This window comes from Panthera tigris, chromosome B4, assembly GCF_018350195.1.
Source record: "Panthera tigris isolate Pti1 chromosome B4, P.tigris_Pti1_mat1.1, whole genome shotgun sequence".
Lineage (NCBI taxonomy): Eukaryota > Metazoa > Chordata > Mammalia > Carnivora > Felidae > Panthera > Panthera tigris.
The window spans coordinates 78,123,165-78,142,165 of NC_056666.1; the positions used below are offsets into that span (position 1 = coordinate 78,123,165).

Sequence of the window (19,001 nt, forward strand, 5' to 3'; positions counted from 1 at the left end):
ATCCTTGCACTGTATCCTGAGTTTTCCCTTAACCATTCTTAGAAACCAGAGCAGGCCAGGGCACAGCTAGAGGGGATGCAAGATCACCTCATCGGAGCACAGAACTTGACTTCTTTGAGCCTCTGTTAAGAGGTCTAGGAGGTAAGGAATAGGGAGATTCCATTCTTGTTTTGTCTTCAGACTTCAAGAGGTCAGCATCTAAGATTTGTGCCTGAGTTTGTAGATCCTTAATTGCTCCAATCTAGTGTTTTCAAGTTTTTCATGTTGTGAAGATTATTGGAATTCACATCCATGTACATATAACCTCCTGCATTTGTACTAGTTTCTTAACACATTTCTAGAAGTATACTTCTGGTTCAGCAGTATACACATATTAATTGCTATTGCCAGGCACGTTTCTGGGTCATGAAGGCAATTGCAAGTCAAATTTAATCTCTTATTCTCTTGTCGCTATTCTTTGGCTCTAACTGGACAGTACTATATTTCTCTGGGAATTATGGGTGGCTGCTGGGGCAGTGGCAGAGAATCTCACAGACCAAGTCAAAGAGGCTAAGATGCTACTCCCAAATACAGGCAGTGCAAACACTTTACATTGATGGTAGACCAGATGCCTGCCACTCCACTTGACAAGCATTTACATGGAATCTAATCTGGCAAGGAATCCTGCACATCAGGATGCGAGACTGAGGTTTGATGAAGCAGTCTAGAGGATGGGAGTAAGTACTGGGGATTGGGAGTATTTTTCACATGATAAGGCATTTGGCTGATGAAAACACTCAGGACCCAAAGGTAATGAAGCAAGTCACTACTCCACCATGAATTATATTATAAATCTGCTTTATTGCATTGGAAGAGAGCAAGGAGAAGAACACATGACAGGGACACAAACCCTGTTTTTCATAGAGCTGATCACTTATGCTTTCACAAGCACTGTGAGGGAAGGCCTCACTACTTGAGAGATGGGGAATTCATGGGCCCGTGGAAGCAAGAAGAAGTTGCTGTGTCCTGGAGTAGGACCCAGGCAGTGACCTTTGGATGGTGAGCAGTGGAAGCTCAGGTGGAGCAGGTATAGGCAGTGATGAGAAATGAAGGCACTCAGCAGTTTCTGCTCAGAGTCAGAGAGTAAGAAACCAGAGACCGGAGAGGAGAAGCAGCCTGAGAGAGGGCAATCCAGTTGCAGATGGGACAACGTGGGACCAAGAGCTGATGGCAGGACTTAGTGCTTGTAGCTCTTCCTGCTGGAGGATGAGGTGGTGGTGTATTTGATGGTGGAACTGCTGCCCCCAGAGGAGCTGAAGCCACCCCCAATGCCTCTGCCGCTGCTGGAACTGAAGCCAGCTCCCAGGCTGTGGCCGCTGCCATAGGAGTAGCCGCTGCCTCCGCCCAGGCCTGCACCACTGCCCACACCGCTGGCACTGCCATAGCCGCCAGCGCTGCCATAGCCTCCGGAGACGGTGGACTGCACCACAGCTGTGAAGGGGAGGGAGACAAGGACACATAGGACACAGTGAGCTCATTCTGCCAGTCTGAGTCTCATCAGAAGGGCTAAGGGCAAGGGAGAGGGGCAAGCCGAGTACTTACAGATGTTGACTTGTCCAACACCTTCCCCACTCAGCCTAGGAAGGGAGAAAACACAGGGACCGTGAGACCTCAGACAGCCACCACTGGACCAGAGTGGGAAGCCTCGATGTGAGGATAACCCATGAGCAAACTGCCTTTTAAGATTCTCTGAGAGTCATGATTGTGGCCATAACTAGAATGCCTTCAACTTGTGCTCATGGCCAGACATCATGGACATGTATTCAGAGGTTTGAGGAGCTTGTGTGAGTTACTCACCTGCACTCCTCGCCCTCCAGCAGCTTCCTGTAGGTGGCAATCTCCACGTCCAGGGCTAGCTTGACATTCATCAGCTCCTGGTACTCCTTCAGCAGCCGGGCCATGTCCTGCTTGGCCTTCTGCAGAGCATCCTCCAGATCAGCCAGCTTGTTCTTGGCATCCTTGAGGGCCATCTCCCCACGCTGTTCAGCATCAGCAATAGCGGACTGCAGGTTGGCACACTAGAGCAAGAAGATAAGCAGAAGGAACTCGTAATGTAGTTCTCCAGGAGAGTAGCCATACTTCTTTCTAGTGAGGAACAGTTCCAGAGCCCAGATACGATGGTAAGGGACTTCTACCACATTTTTTCCCAGTCTTTGCCTGTTCTGCACAATTTATGTAGTCTGGGAGCCACATGAGGACATATATGCCTTTTTTAAACCACCTTCTCTGAGCGCTGGGTGGGAGACCCTATACTGGACCAAATACCAGCATAGTTGAAAGAAATGGACCCACTCAGTTTGTTTTGAGTGCTGTCTCCAAAGCCAGACCAGAACCTTTTCTCATGATTCATGTGGATGCCCCCTAATTTATACAAAATTACCAACATCTTCACTTAAGGCTATGAGTTTCATTTCTGGCCATTGAGATCTTGTCCTCCTCACTCCTAAGGTCTTCTAACATGCTTGGGCAACACCGATCTTCATCCTGGGTCACTGCTCAACTTCTGTTTCAATTCGATGTTGAGCAGATTTAGAACAATCTTGCCCCCCCCCACTTTGGACCTCCCCTTTTCTTTCCCCACTTGTTTCTTGTATTCCTAAACCAAGCATTCTCCTTAAGTAATCTCTTTCAAAAGTCCCGGGATGATCTTTCTACACTCTGACTAATTGGGATTGCTCTTGTCATGCGGTTGTGTCATTCTGTAGGGTTAGCACTCATCTGTCCTCATATGTGGGAACTCACTGAGGGTGGGAGCCACATGCACCCCTCTCTTTGCTCTTCCCCCAATTCCCAGCATTTCCCAAATGGTGGCTGATGGCTGCCTGGTGGTTGAGTGAGGAAGCGATGCTTGTCTTCTCCAGAAGCCCCCACCGTACCTGCTTCTTGACATGGTCGATCTCGGATCTCAGCCTCTGGATCATGCGGTTGATCTCAGCAATCTCCTGCTTGGTGTTGCGCAGATCATCCCCGTGTCTACCTGCGGTGACCTGCAGCTCTTCATACTGGAGTCCAGAGGGAGAGAAGGTGGTGCATGTGGGTTTTCACATGCTAATGGTGACCTGACTTCTCAATCTGGCATTTAACACACCCAGAGCTAGTGACTTCTCACCAAGGCATTTTAGAGAAAGTTGACGGGGCAAGGTCACTGAATACTGTACACTGATCACAGCCCCTCTTTTTCATGCAATGCTGGCTGCCTAGTTCAGTTGGAGGCCAGCAATGTTCTGTATTATGCTTCCAAGGGAGCCAACTCAGGGTGAAGACAAAAGCAAGGATCCCTATCTATGTAGCTAGCCTCCTGCAGCGGGGTTCTTTGACTTACTCAATAAGCACATAAATTCTGTGAATGCCTGCTCTGTGAGTGCAGGGTTCACACCTGTGAGAAATCATCAGCTTCCTTGAGGTGATTTTCCCAGCGAAGGGGGTAGGCTTGCTGGTGTCTAGGAAGAGGACACAGGCAATCCTGGGCACCTGTCAACTCAAGGCTCACCTTGCTCTGGTACCAGGACTCAGCCTCAGCCCGGCTCTTCTGAGCGATCTCCTCATATTGGGCTTTGACTTCAGCGATGATGCTGTCCAGGTCCAGGTTACGGTTGTTGTCCATGGACAGGACCACGGAAGTGTCTGAGATGTGGGTTTGCATCTGAGCCAGTTCCTGCAGAGCATAAGGTCATCAGATCATCTTTCCCTTTGCCTTACAGACGTACCCCACTCCGGGATCCTCCACCCTTGGCAGAGCCCCATCACAACAAAAAAAGAGGAGTGGGGATGCTTACTGCTTCATACAAGGCTCTGGTGAAGTTGATCTCATCCATGAGAGCATCTACCTTGGCTTGCAATTCAACCTTATTCATGTAGGCAGCATCCACATCCTGGGGAACAAGCCAACACCTTGGAGTCAGCTGAGCCTTCCTTCCCAGTCTGAACACCTTTTAGTCTCCCCATCTACTCCCCTCTTGGATGTGTGCAGGGGCCAAGAGTCCTTTCTTTCTAGAAAGGAACATGAACCCCTGATCTTCAGCAGCTCACCTTCTTTAGAGTCACAAATTCATTCTCTGCTGCTGTGCGCTTGTTGATTTCATCTTCGTATCTAGACACAGAAGAGGGTAAGACATAATTGAGCCAGTGGCAAGGATGATACAGAAAAAGTGTCCTGGAATCCCAACTTTCCATAAAAGAGATATACCCAAAAAGAGCTTCCTGCCAGTGAGCCACAAAAATGATTTTTGGGGGTCCCTAAATTGTTTTTATCTTTTTCTCTCCCCATGCACCTCTATGGCCTTTTTGCTATTTTGGGTTGTTTTCGGCAACAATTGTGAGTTTCATTTCCATGAACATGTTTTGCTATGGAATCAGGCCCACATCTTGACCTAGTCACCCAATAGTCTTGATGTGTGCACTTCAGGGAATGGAGCCCTTTCTGTCCTTGTGCTCACTTGTTCTTGAAGTCCTCCACCATGTCCTGCATGCCCCTGAGCTCTGTGTCCAGGCGGCCCCTCTCCCCCAGGATGCTGTCCAGCTGTCTCCTGAGGTTGTTGATGTACTGCTCAAACAAGGGCTCCAGGTTCTGCCTCACGGTCTTGGTGCCCTGCTCCTGGAGCAGAGTCCACTTGGTGTCCAGGACCTTGTTCTGTTGTTCCAGGAATCGCACCTGGAAGAAGACAAGATTGTTATTTGCCAGAGAAAGCCCGGGAGAAAGAGATGTAACCTGACAGGTGCCCACGCACTTTGGGTAGTCGCCCAGGTTGGGCTATTACAGACCATGTACAGAGGGTCAGGCTGACAGTGTTGCACCCCCAACCCTATTTCGTTCCAACCTCACTGGTCTTAGTGTGAAATTCTTCCATGGACCTATGACATCTTCTCACCAACTAAGCTATTCGGCCCATCAGCGTCTTTCGACATTTCTTCTCTTTTTATTGAAAAGCACAACCACACATCTAGTTAAAAATATTTCTGGGGTGCCTGGGTGGCTCATTCAGTCAAGCTTCTGATTTTTGATTTTGGCTCAGGTCATCATCTCTGTGTTGTGAGATCTAGCCCCTGTCAGGCTCTGTGCTGTCTCTCTACCTGTAACCCTCTCCTGTTCTCTCTTTCAGTTTCTCTCTCTCTCTCTCTCTCTCTCTCTCAAAATACTTAAATAGACATTTAAAAACATAGTATTTCTCTGTTACAAAGTGGAAAGTTATATTTAAATTGTACCTCAGGTAAAGGACTGTTAAATGTGCAGAAACTAGTGATTTAATCCAATTCAGTTAATTAGTGGATTCCATTAACTTCTGCTTTAGTGCATGATTGCCCTGTATAACAAATGCCCTAATGGTCATGCTCTATTTCTACACATTTTGCATTTCTATATTTATGTAAAGTTTGTGAGACTTTTGTTCTAATTCAGCCAGAAATCTTTTTCTTATTTCTATCTTTATCTAAATATTTCTGACCCTTTTTTAAAATTCATTCAGAAATCTTTTTCTTTTCTTTCACCTTTTTCCTCATGTCCAGAGCCCTAGAACAGTTTTCCACTGGAATTATTATTTAATCTCTTAGAATATTCAGCAGGTAAAGCTGACCGATTCTATTCTCTCATTGCCTTATTTTGCTTCATGGATAACAGAAGTTGAGTATTGTTCCCTGGCTGGGTTGAAGGACAATTAAGAGACCCAGTGGTTTCAAGTGATTTCCATCGCCTTCTGCCTGTTGTCAACATGGAGGCCATCTGACATCCCAGGGGAGAGCTCCTCTGAGTCCCCTTCTCCCTCCCTCCTGAATCTCACCCCAGTAGGATATTCATTGATTGTCTAGTCTGGGGAGCCTGCCATCCCAGTGGAGGCAGGTCTTCCTGGCTCACCTTGTCGATGAAGGAGGCGAATTTGTTGTTGAGGGTCTTGATCTGCTCCCGCTCCTCAGTCCTCACCCGCTGGATGGTGGGGTCGATTTGCAGGTTCAGAGGAGTGAGGAGGTTCTGGTTGATGGTGACCTCTTGGATGCCTCCAGGGGGGCACACAGGGAAGCCAGAGCCCCCATAGCCACCAGCAAAACCAGCTCCACCACCGAGCCCAAAGCCACCACCAGCTGCGGCACCAAAACCAAATCCACTGGCAGCTCCACCTCCATAGCCAAAGCCACCTCCAACTCGGCCACCATATCCGCCACTGATGGCACAGCTGCCCCCTCCGATGGAGATCCTCTTGGAGCCGCCCAGGCTATAGAGGCTCCTGCTCCCAAAGCCAGCTCCTCCACACACTCCACCGAGGCCACCAGTGCCCCTGGAGCGGGACACAGAGACACTGCTGAAGCCAGAGCGGCAGACCCCTGGGACTCTGGCTGAGCTGGTGCTGAAGCCACGGTGGCTGACGCTTTGGCTCCTCACGGTGGATTTGCTAGACATGATTGCTGAAGAGGGAAGGCTGAAGAAAGCGTGAGAGGCTGGAGGGTAGAGCTGAGAGGAGCAGATCTGTGAGATGAGCCTCCCGGCAGCAGTTTATATATGGTGAAAATGGGCTGGGCTCCGTCCTGGAAGGTGAGCTTGCAGATTGGGAAGGGCTGATCTTTACAAATAGTGAGATCACTCCCAGCCTCTTAAAGGTATGAAATATGAAGATTGCTTCTTTGGCTTCCTTTAGTCATGGAGAAATTCTCCTGCCTTCCAGCCTTGATGATCCCAACACAATAAGGCTGCGTATGAATTCACTGAAGTCAGGAATTAGTCATGTTCTCAAACAAAGGAGACAAGGAGCTGATCTGTGATAATTGTCCCTTCCTTCTGCTTACTCAGACACTCCTCTGTGTGCCCCCTTCCCACACAGGTTTTCTCCTCTACCAGCAACACCCTTCCCATCAGGTTGCGACTGTCTGAGTTCTTATAGGCATTTGCCCAGAGGCCTGAGCAAGAAGTGGCCTGCAGTGTTTTTTCACCATGTTTGTACCTGTCTCTCTGGAGCTTCTGGCTGTTCCTCCTGATGGCCTGGGCATGGAAATGGTGGCTATATTGGGGACATAACTCCCTTTGAAAGGCAAAGGAACTGGAGAGTTGAGTTTTTACACTGCCAGATGAGCATTTTGTCTCTGTCCTGTGTGATAAGCTGCCCAACTGGCAGTTTCCTGAAAGGACAGGAGACATCACCAAGGGCCACTCTGCCCAGAGGCCTGACCTCTGCACCCGTCTCCCCAATGCTTGGTCTTCCACTGATCTGATTATTATGCAAAATTTTCTCTCCAACTGGAATCCATAGACACCTTTTCTGTCCTGTTTTGAAATGTTCACTTAGAGCTTAACTTAAGGAATTGAAAGTGAGTAAGGACAAAAATCATTGAGGAATCACTGAATTTTGATTCCAACAGACTTTGACGTTTCTTAGGAATCAAGAAGCAGACTCCTTAATGGGGTGTGTACAGAAAGTTGAGGGGCATATAGAAACAGTGAATCATACAAATGTGTCCTTACATGTGTGATGATGTCACAAGTAAATTCAAAATTTATATTTCTTTTTTTTTTTTCAAAATTTATATTTCTAATCTCAGCACTTGCAGTCTGAACTGGCTACACACCTCAGAGGGAAATAAGGCTGTGAAATGAGTGTGGTATTTGGTCTGGAGAGGAATGAGGTCCACAGAGTAAGCACTGAGCACAAGGAGTGTTGAGAGCAATTGCGGGCATTCTGTGAGAAACACAGGGTGAAATGGCAACCAGCAGAGAAAGGAGAAACTCACACATTGAGATGACCTGAGTAAATCTCCTGGTGCTATCTTATAAATGTCCCATCTCCCCAGTGTTTTGGGGTGCACAATATCAAAGGAGGTGCTATCAGAGCATCTTTCAGGAAAGAGATACCTTCTCAAGATGATGGAAATGGCTCCCTTCTCTCCACCCTGGTTGCACAATGGCTGACCAAGAAATGTGCTTCCACCCAGTTCTGGGAAAGATGTGTTCCTTCCCATGGTGCAGTGTTCTGATCTGCTCTACTCTCTTGGGATAAAGGCTTTAGGCTTGGCATAGATGATGCCAGGAAGGGTAGGAAGGGTTGGCAAGTCAGGTGGCAGTAGCATGCATTTTGCCCAATATTTATGTCTAGAGCTGCTTTCACACTGTAATGGTGTAGTTGGGTTGTTGCCACTGAGAATGTATGGCTTGCAAATACTAAAAGATCTACTTTTTAGTAGTACTAATAGTAGATCTATTTGGCCCTTTAAAGAAAAAGTTGTTCAACCCCTGGTTAAGAGCATGGGCTCTAGGGGTGCCTGGGTGGCTCCGTCATTTAAGCGTCTGACTTTGGCTCAGGTCATGATCTCATGGTTTGTGAGTTCAAGCCCCACACCAGGCTCTATGCTGATAGCTCAGAGCCTGGAGTATGCTTCAGATTCTGTGTCTCCCTTTCTCTCTGCCCCTCTGCACTTTGTCTATCTCTCAAAAATGAATAAACATTAAAAATTTTTTTTTAAAAAAGAGCATGAGCTCTGGAGACAGAGTGCTCAGGTTCATAACTAGGTTCCTATGTGTTTTTGAAAACTTTCATTTTTCAGCTGTAACCTGGGGGCGAACATAGTACCTACTTCACAGTGTTGTGAGGATTATAGGAAGTAACATAAAGGCGTTAGCACAGTGCCTGCACAGAATTTCTCAATGAAGATGAGCTAATACCATTATTATAATGGAAGTATGAAGAAGCTTGATGAGTTCAGGAACTCATGAGAATCTTCAAGAACTGAAACACAGATGCAGCTGTGTGTGTGGCAGAGGGGGCGGGGATAAAAAAAATGATAACAGCATTGCAGATTTGTGTCATATTGGTAAGGATCTGGAAGTCACAGGTGGAGTTTGCACTTCTTCCTAGAAGCCACTCAGAGCCATGGAAACCAGAAGAGCAACAGTAGCAGAAGTATGATTTACAAGCTTGTTGGTACTCAGAGCAGCAGGACAGGGGAAAGCTCTGCTCCAGGGTGGAAGCAGCTCCTTACCCAAATGGCTGGAAGGAAACTGTGGCCAGAGAAAAGGAGGATCTGGGTCTTTGGTGGGAGCCCAGCAAGCTGCCTTCTCTGTCCTATGGAGTCAGTCTCCTCTGAGCCACCTGCTGTTGGGTCGGTCCTCTTCTGTCCTCAGGGTTGTGAACGCAGGGACAGGCTGCTATCAAGCAGCACATGTGACCAGATCAGTGCCTCCTTTGGTACTGACTATATAGCTTTTCCAGCGTAGGAGCAGACTCATCTCTGAATATGGGGTATAATTCAATTGCAGCAGGAACTTTACATTCAACTATTTAGCCTGTCAGAGGATGGTTTAACTTGAACATATTATCAACTTCCCAGCTTGCCATGTGCACCAGATAGCACCAGCAGTATAAAGTACTATGTTTCATTTCCCAACACAAGTATTTCTCCTATTTACAGATTGATAAGACATTCTATATTATATTATATTATATTATATTCTCTCTAATATATCTAAAGATCTCTTTCCCAAAAATTGTCATCACTACCTGTCAGGGAATAATGCCCCGGGAATCAATTCTGGTGACCCTGACCATGAGTGATGTCAGCTAGAGAAAGATTCATGAGAGCTGCCACAGGTTCCTATGACAGTGAGGTGGGCGAGTTAGACAGAAGGGACCCCATGGTGAGTCCCCTTGTGATTTTACTCTTTTCTTATCCCACCACACTCAAAATGTCAAGTTTGTACTTGATTCATTTGCCCTGGATTCTTTATATCTTTGGTTGCAGGGAGGTGTCCTGTGTTCTGGAACCCACTTTTAGACTGCCGCCCTGGGTCTAAGCTGTGCTTTTTTTCTCCTCTAGAGTCCTGTCCTCTGCCCTCTCCTCTTGCTTCCACTCTCAGGAGAGGGCTGTGTTCATAGGTAGTGGGGACCCACAGGGTGGTTAGAAATGGATTTCTTCAATGAAACCTCCCCAGTGTTCCTGAATCATGTCCCATGGTGAAGCTCAGGGGAGTTATATTTTCCCAGAGAAGCAGGGTGGAGAAGGCCAGACCTTCATAACAAGAGTCAAACAAAGGGTGATAGTTCACGCAACTATGTGAGAGAAACTAAAGCAAGCAACCTGAGTAACGCCGATGACAGTCAGCCTCCTCCCCAGCAGGCTGCTGAACCCAGCCTCTTCTTTCTGCCAGGACAGCCTCCCTTCTGTGGTGCCTTCTGATCCTCATGGAATGAAGAAGGCCTTTGTTCTGGGGCCCAGGGGTTAACTTGTACTCCTTGCATTTTTCCCAGCATGGAGGAAGGCAAGAGGGAAGTCCTGGAGATGGAGCCCATGCAAAGTCTGCCTTGTCTTTCTGACTCCTTGGGTGGAGAGCTGGCAGATGAGACTGAGGGATACAATATTGTCATAATCCATCAGAAGTTTAATACTAAGTGCCTAATCCTGCAAGCCTCAGTGCAGAATGATGCTGTTCAGAGGGAATCCCACAGACTCAGTCCCATACCTACAGAGGACCCACTGAAAAAAACACATGCAGCCACATGCATAAAGATTGTAGGCAGTAGCACCAAAGTTGGAGTAGAGAGTGCAGCCTTCTAGGATATACACAGAGGTTCAGACAGTATTGAAACTTTCAAAATTGTATTACTTAGTTACTAGGCTGTTGTGAACATACAGTATGCACTAAACTGTAGGACTTCCCTTGTATTTCTCAAGGTTCATACACACGATTTTGGCAGAGAACACAGTGACAGGATCATATATCAGCAAAGGCAGAATGTCTAGTTAATGATGAATACATTGGGTAATTAATTTATCCCCAATTCAGGATAATTTGGAGTAATTCTGACCCAAAAAACTCATCTCAAAATCAGCCGAGTCTTAGTGTGAATATGCTAGAGAGCAAACATAGCTCAAACATTCTCCTCTGAGATTTCTTGGCATTTAGTGGCAACTTCATCTGTTAATCCTTTGTAATCTCACTTTAAGCCTAGGGTTGGGATTAGTGACAGATCAATATTCTGGCACAAGTCCATGGAATTTATGAGGCAAAGGAGACCTCAAGGGGATCTGATAAATTTAACTTCCTTCCCATTTTCCTCTGCCCTTTCCTCAGCTGCTTCCAGAAACAGCCTGGATTTTTCCAAAAGGACAAAGAAGAACATTCAATATGGAATGCTTGGACCCTGTGGCAGAAACTGTTGATTGGGTAAATTAGATTCCATTCCCAATTCCCTTCTTTCTCTCCCATATCCACTATAGAAAACTTGAAGGGTGGAATATTCTTTCTTGTAAAATGTTTTTAAATTAATTGAGGCATAATTTACATACAGTGAAATGCACTGATCTTAAGTGTGGAGTTCAATCAAATTTGACAAATTCATGCACTTTCATAATCCATACAATATCAAGATAGAGAACATTTCCATTATTCTAGGACATTCCCTTGTGTCCTTTTTCCTATAATCCCGCTGTCCTGGGCAATCACTATTTTTAGATTTTTTCCACCTTGGATGAATGTGTTTATTTTAGAACTTTAAATAAATGGAACCAAACAGTATGCACTTTAAAAATACATATATTTATTTGTTATTATTTTATATATTTATATGTCATTTATATGTGTGCATCTGGATTTTTTAATCAGCAAAATGTTTCTGAGATTCATCCACGTTGTTGTGATAGTTCATTGCTAATTAATAGTTCGTTCTTTTTTATTGCTGAGTGATGCGCCATTGTATGAATATACCACAGTTTCTTTAGCCATTCTGACTGATAGGTTCCTAAACTATTTCCAGTTTATTACCATCTATAAAACAGTTAGCAACATACTCATGAGGCTTTGTGTGGACATATGTTTTCATTTTACATAAATAAATGGCTACAAATAGAATTGCTGCATCAAGAGGGAATGTACAGCCAGCCCAGCCAGGCACATCTCACATGTACCCTTCCCCTACTCCTTCCCCCCTGACATGGTAAATACATTTTAGTTTTCCAAAATGATTGTACCATTCTTAAAAATATACTGTAATTTTTTAGAGGAGTTTTAGGTTCACAGCAAAATTGAGCAGAAAGTACAGAGTTCCCATGTACTCCCTGAGCCCTCGCAGACTTAGCCTCCCTCACTATCAACATCCTTCACCAGAGGGGTACGTTTGCTACAGCTGGTGAATCTATGCTGCTATAAACATTAAGTGCAGGTTTTTGTATGGACATAAATTTTCAGCTCATTTGGGTAAGTACTGCAGAGGGTGATTGTTGGATAATACAGTTAAGAGTGTGTTTAATTTTGTAAGAAACCGCCAAACTGTCTCCAACATGGCTGTATCATTTTGTATTCCCGTTAACAATGAATGGAATTCTTGTTGCTCCACATCCTCCTCAGCATTTGGTGTTGTCAGAGTATTGAATTTTCACTATTCTAAAAGGTGCGTGGTGGTATCTCATTGTTTTAATTTGCATTTCCTTAATGACATATGGTAGGGGCATCTTTTCATATGCTTATTTACCATTTGTGTATCTTATTTACCATCTGTATCTGAGCTGTCTGTTAAGATCTTTAGTTTATTTTTTAATTGGTTATTAGTTTTCTTATTGTTGGGTTTTAAGAGCTCTTCATATTTCAGACAACAGTCTTTTTTTTTATTGGATATGTCTTTTGCAAATATTTTCTCACAGTCTGTGGCTTGACTTCTCATTCTCTTGTCAGTGTCTTTGCAGAGCAATAGTTTTTAATTTTAATGAAGTCCAATTGATCAATTCTTGCTTTCATGAATCATGCCTTTGGTGTTGTATCTAAAAAGTCATTGCCAAGATTATCTAGATTTTCTCCTATTTTATCTTTTAGGGTTTTATAGTTTTGCATTTACATTTTAGTTTATGATGCATTTTGAGTTAATTTTTGTGAAAAACATAAGGTCTATATCTAGATTCACTTTTTGCTTATGGATGTCCAGTTGTTCCATCACCATTTGTTGAAAAGTCTGACTCTCCATTGTATATTGCCTTTGTTGCTTTGTCGAAGACCTGTTGACTTTATTTGTACAAGTATACTTCTGGGATCTTTGTTCTATTCTGTTGATCTATTTATCTATTCCTTCACCAATAACACATGGTCTTCATTACCATAGCTTTATAGTAAGTCTTAAAGTTGGATGGTGTCCGTCCTCCAACTTTGTTTTTCTCCTTCAATATTATGTTGACAACTCCAGTTCTTTTGCCTCTTCATGTAAACTTTAGAATCAGTTTGTCAATATCCAAAAATGACTTGTGATTTTGATTGAGATTTCATTGAATCTATACATTAGGTTAGGAAGAACTGATACCTTGAAATTTTTGAGTCTTTCTATTCATGAACATGGAATGTCTCTTCATTTATTTAGTTTTTTGACTTTGTTCATTAGAATTTTGTAGTTTTCCTCATATAGATCTTGTATACATTTTGCTAGATTTATTCCTAAGTAGTTCAGTTTTGGAGGTGCTAATGTAAATGGAGTTTGGTTTTTCATTTCAAATTTCAGTTATTCATTGCATATCCTACAATCTTTCTATAATCACTTATTAATTCCAGGATTATTTTTTGTCAGTTCATTTGAATTTTCACATAAACAATTAAGTCTCCTGTGAACAAAGATAGTTTCATTTCTTCCTAGTCTATATACCTTTTATTTGCTTTTCTTGTCTTATTACATTAGCTAGGAACTCCAGTGCAATGTTGAAAAGGAGTGGTGAGAAAGGACATCTTTGCCTTGTTCCTGATCTTAGTGGAAAAGCTTCTAGTTTCTCACCATTAACTGTGATGTTAGTTGTAGATTTTTTGTAGATGTTCTTTATCAAGTTGAGGAAGTTACTCTCTATTTCTAGCTTGCTGAGAGTTTTTAATCTTAAATGGTGGAGGATTCTGTCAAATGCTTTTTCTGCATCTACTGACATTATCATGTGATTTTCTTCTATAGTCTGTTGATGTGATGAATTACAGTCCTTGATTTTTGGATAATTATCCAGCCTTACATATCTAGAATAAGTCCCACTTGCTTATGGTCTATAATTCTTTTTGTTATAATCCAACTTGTTAATATTTTTCTGAGGATTTTTGAATCCATGTTTATGAGAGATTTTGATTTATAGTTTTCCTATTTTGTAATGTCTTTGTCTGGTTTTGATATGAAGACAATGCTGGCCTCATAGAATGAGTTAGGAAGTATTCTTTCTGCTTCTTTCTACTGGAAGACACTGTGGAGAATTGGTATAATTTCTTCCTTAAAAGTTTCATAGAATTCACTAGTGAACCCATCTGGGCCTGATGTTTTTATTTTGGAAGATTATGAATTGTTGATTCAGTTACTTTAATAGGTAGATGCTTATTGACATTGTCTATTTCTTCTTATGTGAATTTTGGCAGGTTGTGTCTTTCAAGAAATTGGTCCATTTCATCTGGGTTATAAAATTTGTGGACATAGGGTTGTTCATAGTATTCTTTTATTATCTTTTTAATGTCCATGGGATCCATAGTGATGTCCACTCATTCATTTCTGATATTAGTAACTTGTGTCTTTTCTCTTTTTTTTCTCCTTAGTTAGGCTGGCTGGAGCATATTAATTTTATTGAACTTTTCAAAGAACGAGATTTTGGTTTCATTGAGTTTTTTTGTATTAATTTGTTGCTTTTACTTCATTTATTTCTGCTATAGTTTTTATTATTTATTTTCTTCTGCTTATTTTGAAATTAATTTGCTCTTCTTTTTCTACTTTCTACAGGTAGAAGCTTAGATTATTGATTTTTAGATGGTTCTTCTTTTCTAACATATGCATTCAGTTCTATAGATTTCTTTCTATGCACTGCTTTTGCAGCATCCCACAAATTTGGTAAGTTGTATTTTTATTTTCACTTAGTTCAAATTATTTTTAAAATTTCTCCTGATATTTCTTCTTTGACTTTTGTGTTATTTAGAAGTGTGTTGTTTAATTTCCTCATAATTGGGGATTTTTCAGTTATTTTTCTGTCATTCATTTCTGATTTACTTCCACTGTGGTTTGAAAGCATAGATTGTATGATTTCTATTCTTTCTATCCTGCCAATGTTTCATGTAAGCTTGAGAAGAATGTGTATTCTGCTGCTGTTGGATGAAGTATTTGATAGATGTCAATTATATCCAGATGACTGATGGTGCTATTGAGTTCAATTATGTCCTTACTGATTTTCTGCCTACTAGATCTCTCAATTAATAATAGAGGGTTGTTAAAGTCAACAATTACAATAGTAGAGTCATCTGTTTCTCCGTGTCATTTATCAGTTTTTGCTTCATGTATTTTGATGCTCTGTTGTTGGGTGCATACACATTAAGGATTGTAATATCTTCTTGGGGAATTTATCCCTTTATCTCCTCTTCTCTCTGCCCCTCTCCCTGCTTGCATTCTCCCCCCCTCAAAATAAATAAACAAACATTTTAAATAAATAAATAAATAAACAATCATTTTCTCTTTCACATATAGGACAATATAATACAGCTAAAATTGAGTTTTGTTTATGATCTGAATTAAGACTCATGATACATTTTTTTTGCCATATGGAGAGTCAACTGACTTTGTAGTATTTGTTGTGCAAAACCACTCTTTCCTGATTGCACTGCAATGGCAACATTGTCCTAAATCAAGTGAGTCCCTATGTGGTTTGTTTCTAGATTCCATATATTGTTCCACTGGTCCATTTTTCAGTCATTTTCACAACACTACACTCTTATTTAGTATATTTTTATAAAAGTCTCAATATCTGTAACTATAAGAACTTTGTCTTTTTCAGGTTTTTTTTTTTTTTACTATTTTAGATTTTTTTCATTTCCATACAAATTTTAGAATAGGTTTATCAATTTCCCCAAAATACCAGCTGAAATTTGATTGAAATTGCTTTGTTTTTTGTTTGTTTGTTTTATTTAAATTCAAGTTAGTTAACATACAGTGTAGTCTTGGTTTCAGGAGTAGAACCCAGTGATTCATCTCTTACATACGAAACCCAGTGCTCATCCCCTAAAGTGCCCTCCTTAGTGCCCATCACCCATTTAACCCATCCCTCTACCCACCTTCCTTCCAGAAACCCTCAGTTTGTTTTCTGTATTTAAGAGTCTTTTATGGTTTGCCTCCCTCTCTGTTTTTATCTTATTTTCCTTTGCATTCCCATTTGTTCATCTGTTGTGTTTCTCAAATTCCACATATGAGTGAAGTCATAAGATATCTGTCTTTCTCTGAATGACTTATTTCTCTTAGCATAATACCCTCTAGTTCTATCCATGTTGTTGCAAATGGCAAGATTTTATTCTTTTTCATTGCTGAGTAGTATTCCATTGCGCATGCGCACACACACACACACACACACACACACACACACACACATATATATATATATCTCACATCTTCTTTATCCATTCATCAATTGATGGACATTTGTGCTCTTTCCATAATTTCACTATTGTTGATTTTGAATCCATAGTTAAATTAGGGTAAATTGACACATTTACAATAATGAGTTTTCCAATCCATGAATACTGTATATACCTTGCTTTATTAGTTTTTAGTAATTTTCAATAAGGTTTTGTAGTTTTCTGTGTATAAGTTTTGCATATCTTTATTCTTATGTAACAGATATTTTTGATGCTACTAAAAATGGGATCTTCTAAATTTTGTTTTCTAATTGTTTCTTGCTAATATATAGAAATACAATTGATTTTATATTAATTTTCTGGTAACCTTGATAAATTCACTCATTAATTCTAATAGCTTGAAGAATCTTTTGATTTTCTGCATATATAACCATGTAATATGCGAATAAGTGCAGTGTTGGTGTTAGTGTTGTTTTTGTTGTTGTTTTTCACTCCAATATTTAAGATGTTTATTTCCTTGTCTTGCCTTATTGCACTGGCTATGATCACCAGTATAATGTTGAATAATTGTGGTGATCATAGCTATCCTTGTCTCCTTCCTAGTGTCAATGAGAAAGTTTTGATCATTCAGTATTAAGTATAACATTTGCTGTCTGTTTTGTATATGTTCATGGGGCAAAGGAGACCATTTGATTTCTCTTTTTATTCTGTTAATGTTAATGTTATACATTATATAATTGTGGTGGGTTTTTTAAATGTTGAGCCACCCTTATTATAATGACCTTTGACAGCTTCTAAGCCCCCTATACATCCATCTTCCCCTTTTCCCACATCTGAGAAAACTGATAAGAAAGAAGTCTTGATGTTCTTTCCCTTTTTTGTGACTAGTGGGAACTTCAAGCCATATGTGGGAATCCTCAGCCTGGCATAACGCCTAGCCACCATAAAAACCCTACTCCATCTCCATTCCTTGCTCTTTCAAGCCATATTTGAGCCAGTTTAGGAAGCCTTCCCTTCTCTCCCTCAGAAAGCCTTATTATGTGAGTAATATATTTTCATGCCATCCTGGTGTGTATGTGTATTGTCATAAGTATCAATAGTTGAATCAAATTTTGAGTGGAGATCCATCCTGCCTCGGTAGGGTGGCTATAATAATTGGTACTGTGAGCAGGATGTCTAGATGATGACTGTTACCACTGAGGTCCTTCTTTTCTTGCTTTGTCTCGCAGTATAGCTCTGCCATCTACTTGTAACCATACAGTTTGAGCTATTGCATTTTATCTAGTGGTTCTTTGAGTTGTGTTGCTGCCTGTTTTCAGACTTGCACTTTGAGCTGTATTGCTTTGTGTTACATCTACTGAGTTCTAGGCATCTGTTATAGACTTAACTGACCTATGAAGAAGTTTCAATAATCATCATTTAAAGACAGGAGTATGGGACTGGGGATGACCTCCTTAAAATGGCATTAGGTCATGCACTCAGCTCAGACTTATCTGTGTGTCTCATATTGAATTGTGTTCTCAATTCTCCCATAAACAATGACTGACACTAACATTAAGGGAATGACTCTTACCCTGTGATCATTAGTGTGTGTCTCAAGCAGGTATTAGTCTCCATTCTGTGAAGTGCTCAAGGGAAAGATCAATATATGGTCCCATCAAGGACCTGTGCAATATATGGTCCCATCAGGTGATCACCCATGTGGAGAAAGAACAGTTACTATATGGCATGCTGAGGCCAGATTCTGAAAGGCAGATGGTTTACTAGGACCCTGCAAAATGCCTTTGCTGCTGTTGCTGCTTCCCATGCCCTTATTGCCGAAAAAGGTCCTCATCCTTAGGTCCATATAGGGGTACACACATATGTTATAGCTGTGACACAACTGTGATTCAACTATTTCCATGAGGGAATCCCCTCTGGAGGAATAAATTTATAGACATGAGGAAGGTAGAGAAAAAATCCCTCTCCCCCAAGTACATCAAATAAGCACAGTGAAGAAAAAGAGAGAGAGAGAATGGGAGGGAGAAAGAAAAAGAAGGAGGAAAGGAGGGAGGGAGGGAAGGAAGGAAGGAAGGCAGGAAGGAAGGGAGGGAGGGAAGGAGGGAGGGAGGGAGGAAGGAAGGGAGGGAGGGAAGGAGGGAGGGAGAGAAGAAGAAGAAAAAGCAAAAGAAGTAGAAGATGAAAGAAAGAATGGAATGTAAGAAAGAAATCTGGAAACAGGGAAGAAACAAAGAACTGAAACAAAATCTGATGCCATTGGAAATTCAAAACTTACTAAGAGAATTTATGCATCAAAAAGATTTTTTTAATTAAAAAAAAATTTTTTTTCAATATACGAAATTTATTGTCAAATTGGTTTCCATACAACACCCAGTGCTCATCCCAAGAGGTGCCCTCCTCAATACCTATCACCCACCCTCCCCTCCCTCCCACCCCCCATCAACCCTCAGTTTGTTCTCAGTTTTTAAGAGTCTCTTATGCTTTGGCTCTCTCCCACTCTAACCTCTTTTTTTTTTTCCTTCCCCTCCCCCATGGGTTTCTGTTAAGTTTCTCAGGATCCACACAAGAGTGAAAACATATGGTATCTGTCTTTCTCTGTATGGCTTATTTCACTTAGCATGACACTCTCCAGTTCCATCCACGTTGCTACAAAGGGCCA

The 19,001-nt window shown here is 41.8% G+C and overlaps 1 protein-coding gene across 1 annotated transcript; it reads right to left on the bottom strand.

The window, feature by feature from the left end:
* Nucleotides 1–996: 996 nt before the first annotated feature.
* Nucleotides 997–6,427, bottom strand: KRT6A (keratin 6A). The gene is made up of 9 exons (XM_042990828.1): nucleotides 5,888–6,427; nucleotides 4,476–4,690; nucleotides 4,069–4,129; nucleotides 3,816–3,911; nucleotides 3,530–3,694; nucleotides 2,916–3,041; nucleotides 1,837–2,057; nucleotides 1,582–1,616; nucleotides 997–1,470 (listed from the first exon to the last, which is right to left on the bottom strand). The coding sequence occupies exons 1-9, from the start codon at nucleotides 6,425–6,427 to the stop codon at nucleotides 1,217–1,219; spliced, it is 1,713 nt and encodes a 570-aa protein (XP_042846762.1). The 3' UTR covers nucleotides 997–1,216.
* Nucleotides 6,428–19,001: the final 12,574 nt, after the last annotated feature.